Source organism: Lolium rigidum, chromosome 7 (assembly GCF_022539505.1).
Source record: "Lolium rigidum isolate FL_2022 chromosome 7, APGP_CSIRO_Lrig_0.1, whole genome shotgun sequence".
NCBI lineage: Eukaryota > Viridiplantae > Streptophyta > Magnoliopsida > Poales > Poaceae > Lolium > Lolium rigidum.
This window is the reverse complement of record NC_061514.1, coordinates 220,392,389-220,399,758: the sequence shown is the minus strand read 5'-3', so window position 1 is coordinate 220,399,758 and position 7,370 is coordinate 220,392,389. Positions and strand designations below refer to the sequence as shown.

General features: G+C 39.0%; 1 protein-coding gene across 1 annotated transcript; it reads right to left on the bottom strand.

Moving 5' to 3' along the window:
- Positions 1-4,570: 4,570 nt before the first annotated feature.
- On the bottom strand, positions 4,571-5,545 carry LOC124670426. Its single transcript, XM_047206930.1, has 2 exons — positions 5,246-5,545; positions 4,571-5,170 (listed from the first exon to the last, which is right to left on the bottom strand). The coding sequence occupies exons 1-2, from the start codon at positions 5,522-5,524 to the stop codon at positions 4,730-4,732; spliced, it is 720 nt and encodes a 239-aa protein (XP_047062886.1). The 5' UTR covers positions 5,525-5,545; the 3' UTR covers positions 4,571-4,729.
- Positions 5,546-7,370: the final 1,825 nt, after the last annotated feature.

The window sequence follows — 7,370 nt, the reverse complement described above, 5'->3', positions numbered from 1 at the left end:
TCTAAAATTAAGTTTTGGGAGGTTTTTGAAATTTCCATGTTTGAAATCCAAAACCACTTCTCTTCATGCTTGACTTCATAAGATAGAGAGTTTAGGGGTTAGGGGGTAGATACATGATTTGTATGGTTTGATATGTCTAGACCTTGTTTATCAAGTTGAATATGCTTACTATATGACATAAGAAGACTATGTACTTTGGGTTTTCATTTTTCTGATTTTTTTAATTTTCTGCCCATTTGAATCTTGGTCAAATCCTAGGTTTGACCATGATTTAAACAAGTTTATAACATGAAATGAAAAGGTAAGCATGGATCCTTCTTAGTCACTCTAAAATGAAGCTTTTGGGATGTGATACGTTCATTTTGCATCACTATTTTATATCATAATACTGTTATTCATTGATATATTTCATATTTAGAGATGATACTTATGTTATTACACCTATTTTGCATGTTTCATGATTATTAAAGAATTACTCACCGGAGTCAGGATTCTGTTGGAAAAAGCACCGTCAGGATACAATATTTCTAAAGATCAACAATTGACGGAAAATATACCGAAGCTCCTATTTTTCCAGATGACGGAGCCAGCCAAAAGGGGAGGCCGAGGAGGGCCGCCATGGGCCCTCCCCATAGGCCAGCGCGGCCACCAGGGCTGGCGCGCTGCCATATGGGGAGGGGGCCCACGACCCCCTCGGCCATCGCCCTTTCGCGTACTTCATCTCCCAGAAACCCTAAGGTGCGACAGAACATCGAGGATAGTCACAGCCGCCTCTGCGGGGCGGAAAACACCAGAGAGAAAAGAGCTCTCCGGCAGGTAGAAATCTGCCAGGGAAATTCCCTCCCGGAGGGGGGAAATCGTCGCCATCGTCACCGTCATCGAGCTAGACTTCATTGGGATCATCATCATCATCATCTCCACCACCGACACCGACATCTCCACCACTGCACCTCGTCTCCGCTGTAACATCTAGGGTTGAATCTTGATTATTTCATAGGGGAAACTCTCCCGGTGTTGATTACTCCTTGTTATTGATGCTATTGAGTGAAACCATTGAATTAAGGTTTATGTTCAGATTTTTATCCATCATCATATCACCTCTGATCATGTTCCATATGATGTCTTGTGAGTAGTTCGTTTAGTTCTTGAGGACATGGGTGAAGTCTGAATGTTAGTAGTGAACTATATTAAGTAATATTTAATGGTTTGATATTTAAGTTGTGGTGTTATTCTTCTAGTGGTGTCATGTGAACGTCGACTACATGATACTACACCTTTATGGGCCTAGGGGAATGCATCTTGTATTCGTTTGCTAATTGTGGGGTTGCCGGAGTGACAAGCAACTCGACCCCCGTTGGTATATCGATGCATGAGGGATCGCGGGATCTCAGAGTTTAAGGCTGTGGTTAGATTTATCTTAATTACTTTCTTGTATTTGCGGATGCTTGCAAGGGGTTTAATCACAAGTATGTATTAGTCCTAGGAAGTGCGGTGCATTAGCATAGGTTCACCCACACAACACTTATCAAAACAATGAAGATTAATCAACTATATGAAGCGAAAGCACTAGACTAAATTCCCGTGTGTCCTCAAGAACGTTTGGTCATCCTAAGTAAACAAACCGGCTTGTCCTTTGTGCTAAAAAGGATTGGGCCACTTGCTGCAATTATTAATCCCGCATTTTACTTACTTGTATTTTATTTATCTGCTATATCAAAACCCCCTGAAAACTTGTCTGTGAGCATTTACGGTGAATCCTTCATCGAAACTGCTTGTCAACACCTTCTGCTCCTCGTTGGGTTCGACACTCTTATTTATCGAAAGTACTACGATACACCCCCTATACTTGTGGGTCATCAAGACTATTTTCTGGCGCCGTTGTCGGGGAGTGAAGCGCTATTGGTAAGTGGAATTGGTAAGGAAAACTTTTACAGTATGTGCTGTTTTTATTTCCGCTCGTTGCTATAATTCATTATGGAGAGATCTTCTCTTGAATTCCTATTTGGAAAATCTACTACTACTGCAAAGGTAGTGGATGAGGCGCCAGGTGAGAAAGAGATTCCATATAAAATACCTATGAAAATTATTGAACGTGTTGTGGATAACCGCTATGAAGGGGATGGAACTGTCCATCCTAAAGATTATTTACTGTTTTTACATGAATTATGCGGGTTATTCAAGTGTGCAGGTATTTCTATGGATGAAGTTAGGAAGAAACTATTCTCTATGTCGCTGTCTGGTAAAGCGGCGCATTGGTATAAACTGCTGAAGAATGGGAATTCTCTTGATTGGAAGGATATTGTGCTTCTATTTTATTCTAAATTCTATCCTCCAAGTGAAATTCACAAAGACCGAAATCGCATATATAATTTCTGGCCTCATGATGGAGAGAGTATTGCCCAAGCATGGGGGAGATTGAAGTCTTTAATGCTCAAATGCCCCATTCATGAGCTTCCTGGTAATATCATCATTGATAATTTCTATGCAAGACTTTCTTTGCAAGATAAAACCTTGTTGGATACTTCTTGTTCTGGATCATTCACACGCAACAAAGACGAGTTTAAATGGGACCTTCTTGATCGGATCCAGGAGAATACTGAAGGATGGGAGAACGACAAAGGTAGAGAGTCAGGTATAAATTATGATTATGAATGCATTGAAACTTTTATGGATACTGATAAATTTCGAAATATGAGTGCTACTTATGGTCTTGACTCTCAAGTTGTTGCAAATTTGTATAAAGCTTTTGCCTCTCATTTTGAATTGCCTAGGAACAGTTTTAATAAGTATCATGAACCTTACAAAGATAAAACTGATTCACCTATAGGTAAATGTATTGAAGTTAAAACTATTGATCAAATTCTTCCTGAAGCTTATATTGAAAAATTTCCTTTTCCTGCTAAAATGAAGGAGTATTCTGTTATAACTAGTGTGGTTAACAAAAGTGCAAAGAAACCTATAGAACCTGAGGAACAAATAAATGTTGAACCTGCTGTTGCAATAGTTAAATACCTTGTGACTGAAAATGTAGAAGATGGTCACATCATTTTCTGTGAAGATGCTCCTAATATTGTTACACATCCTAGTAAGTCTAGGAAAGTCAGTGTTCCTATGCTTTCTGTTAGAATTGGTGATCATTATTATTATGGTTTATGCGATATTGGTGCAAGTACTAGTGCCATTCCTTATGAGCTTTACAGGGAAATCATGCATGAAATTGGTTCTTGTGAACTTGAAGATATTGATGTGGTTATTCGGCTAGCTAATAGAGAAACTATCTCTCCTATTGGTATTGTTCGAGATGTGGAAGTTCTATGTGGTAAGATTAAATATCCTGCTGACTTTTTGGTACTTGGTTCTGCCGCTAGTAAGACTTGTCCTATCATTTTTGGTAGACCTTTTCTAAATACTTGTGGAGCTATTATAGATTGCAAGAAATAGAAAATTGTGACTAAATTTGTTGCTGAATCTTATGAGTTTAATTTCTCTAAATTTTCCAAAGTTCCTTATGAAGCTGAATTGCCTAATGATGATTTTAGAGTTGAACAACTTGCATCTATTGCTCTTGCTCCTAATAATCCTTTGCAGCAACATTTGGAGGATAATGAGAGTGAAGTCTTTAGGGAAGAAAGGAATGAGCTTGATGAAAATTTCCTTCGTCAACCCATTCTTAAACATGACTTACCGGTTGAAGATCTAGGTACAACACCACCGCCAAAGGAAGATTTTGTTTTTGATTTGAAACCGTTGCCTGATAATCTTAAGTATGCTTATATTGATGATAAGAAAACATATCTTGTTATTATTAGTGCTAAGCTTTCATATTTTGAGGAAGAAAGATTATTGGAAATATTGAAGAAACACCGAGGAGCTATTGGCTACACTCTTGATGACTTGAAGGGGATTTCTCCCTCTATTTGCCAACATGCCATCAACATGGAAGATGATGCAAAGCCTGTTGTTGAACATCAGCGCCGTCTAATTCCTAAGATGAAGGATGTGGTAAGGAATGAGGTATTAAAACTTCTTAAAGCTGGTATTATATATCCTATTGCTGATAGTAGATGGGTTAGTCCTGTGCATTGTGTTCCTAAGAAAGGAGGAATAACTTTTGTACCTAATGATAATGATGAGCTCATCCCTCAAAGAGTAGTTGTAGGGTATAGAATGTGCATTGATTTTCGAAAAGTTAATAAAGTTACTAAGAAAGATCATTGCCCAATACCTTTTACGCTTCGTTTGGATGTTTGATTTGGGGAGCTAGGCATTATATTGGGTTCAATATCCAATATCCAGGATATTGATATTGAGATCAAATACCAATATTTATGTTTGGATGTGTTAGATATTCAGTACTCAGACTAGATATTGAGGTCGAATACCAAATGTCGTTTGGATGATCAAAGTGGTGAATTGTTCTCGTATTAGATTTTGAACAGTAACATGCATGTTAGTACATACGTGTAAACTATGTACAACAACATAATAGTTTACTACTCATGACGACATAATACCGAGCAGATAAAATATTAGTAATAAAACAAACGAAGCTTAATTTTGTTCAAATCGATTGATAGCTCCAAAATACCATGTTCGATCATAAACGATAACGAGAAGATAACACCAAGTCCCAGACATACACAGTACATAGTCTCATACGCAATATTAAGTTCTCACGATAGAAAATGCATGTGATACAAATCAGTCGAACATCTGCAGCCATTCCTTCCTATACTCCAGGGGAAGCTCCATTAAGTGCATGGAATAAACGCTCAGTACGGACTAGCTTCCCATAAGCTCTCAGCTTGTCTGTTTTAGAGAAGTCAGGTATGTCTTCTAGTGCAGCAAGTATCGTAGAAGGAGGAGTAACCTCGGGCATTGGTAATGGCTCGGTAGACTTGATTGCTTTAGTGAAAGACGTCCTCATATCTCCTAGCATGCACAAAATGGCTTCACCTGTACGTGGCCTCTTTGGTGTTGGACCATGTAAATCAGGAGAGAAATTATTGGTTTCTTGATCTGGTGCTACCACCTCCGTCTCAGTGTCATTTGCGGTCTCAGCGCCTGTCCTAGCACCATGACCATTGGCATGGTCCTTTGAGTAAATTGTACAGATCTCATTCCAATTGTGGATGACCTTGTTTTTGTATATAGCTGCTTTTTCGTTAGCCTGCAAACACCCACAAAGTGAATTTACATTCCTAAGTTGAAACAAAGTATAATTAGAAAGTTACATGTCACGTACCTCCACATATCTATCCCACACTTCATCACTATGAAGCAATAAAACATTCCTTTCCCAATCCCATCCAAACCCACTCTCAGCAAGAATTTTACTAACAATCTCATAGTGCTTGTCAAAAGTTTTGCACCTTGATACGATATTCTCCTTTGTCACATCCACCCCACACTTCTCACGAACATTCTTGATAGCAATATGGTACACATGTGACTTCCATCCATTTTGGGCACGATCACCCTTCTCGTGATGCTCAATAAGCGTGTCCAACAAAGCACGGTCCATCTCTGGAGTCCATTGCACGTAATTCCTGCTAAACTTCTTTTTGTTAGCTTCCTCCATGGACCTACACAAGTCAAAACAAAAAATCCAAAAGCATAAGGAATACATAATATGTTAACAGCTGAAGCCAAAAAAAAAGTAGGTATACATAATATGTTAACATCAGAAGACGAAACGATCACAAAATATCCAAATGGCACTACATAATATCCACGTGTTATTTCCGATAGCAAATAGCACACAAAAGAAACTACATCAGCTAGCTAGCACACTCATCCTACTATGTCTAGCACACTCATCCTACTATGTCTCTAGTTCTGCATCGGCAACAAGGTAATCGGCAAACATGTCATCCGCCAATTGCTTCCTAAAATTCTTCCATGCATTAGTGACTCGAACAGTTCTAATATATCCGGCACCATCTTCAGCCTCAATTGCCTGAGCTGCTAGTTCATTATCCACTTCCTCCAACAATAGGTCGTCCATCATGTATTGTCTATCTCTTGTATAGTTGTGCAACACAACACACGCACTAATAATTCGAATCTGCATAAATATTGGTTTAAGTTAGCATTTGTCTTTCATTTTATTGCATCCGCATCTCAAAGATTGTATGGACATATGTTACCTGATCCTCTATGTTAAAGAAGCTTGGAGAACGTAAGATAGCCCACTTTTTCTTCCACAACCCAAAAGTTCTCTCTACTACATTTCTAGCACGAGAGTGACGCAAGTTATACAATTCCTCCGGTGTTTTTGGTTTTTGTGCACTTGATGCCCACTCTTTCAAGTGATACCGAGTGGATCTACATGGAGTAAGAAATCCAGGTCCATTGGTGTAACCAGCATCGGCTAAGTAATATTTTCCTATAGTCAAACAAACAAGTAAGTTAGCCAAGGACAGAAGGAAATACAAAAAATTTACCAAAAGAAAGAGTAGTACCAGCAGGCGAGTTGTTCTCATTGCGTCTTTTAGGACTCTCGAGTCAGAAGCCGACCCCTCCCAGCCAGGCAAGGCATACAAAAATTTCATATTCCAGTCCACTACACCGAGTACATTAGTGCTGATAGCTTGTTTTCTATTTCTATACCGTCCTTGGTCAGCCACATTAACACAAACATCAATATGGCAACCATCTAATGCTCCAACTGCATTCCCAAACCATTTCCATTTGTAATCGTTGGGAGGTTGAACGGAAGGATCAGGCAGCTTAACAAACTCCCCATGGAGAGATAAAATAACCGTCAACACAGTAGAAAAGTGTGAACTAATAGTCCATAAAGACCTCTTGTACTGACCTCGCAACAACCTCATTTTCAAACCATGACCAACAACAAGCAAGAACATGGCAACCTTTTCTTCCACGGTCACATACACACTGTCACGTAAACCACACTTGTCACGCAACATAGCGCACAAATCATGAAAGTTTCTTTTTGTTAGCCGGAGCTGATCATAGCATGCAACTTCAGCCCCATCATACATATCTTTCAACAACTACTTTCTAAGAGTGTGTTTATGCTCATCATCAGTAAAGCTCCCTAAGTCCATCGGCCCCCTTTGTGTACTCAGATATGCCATTGCAAGAAGAGCCGATTCAAAGTATTGTTTGAATAACACAATCCTTCTCCTCTTTCTTCTTTTGTTTTCCTCAGATATGTAAGAAACCAAATCTAACTCGTCCGACATTTTTTTCAACTAAAATATAATCAATTTTATTAGAATGCAATTCAACCTCTCAACTAGATACAATTTTGTGAAGTATTAGATGTAGCAAAAGCACAGGAAACATCTAGCTGCAGCCATATTCAGTAGTGCGTTCACAGGGAACATCAAACATCAGCAGCC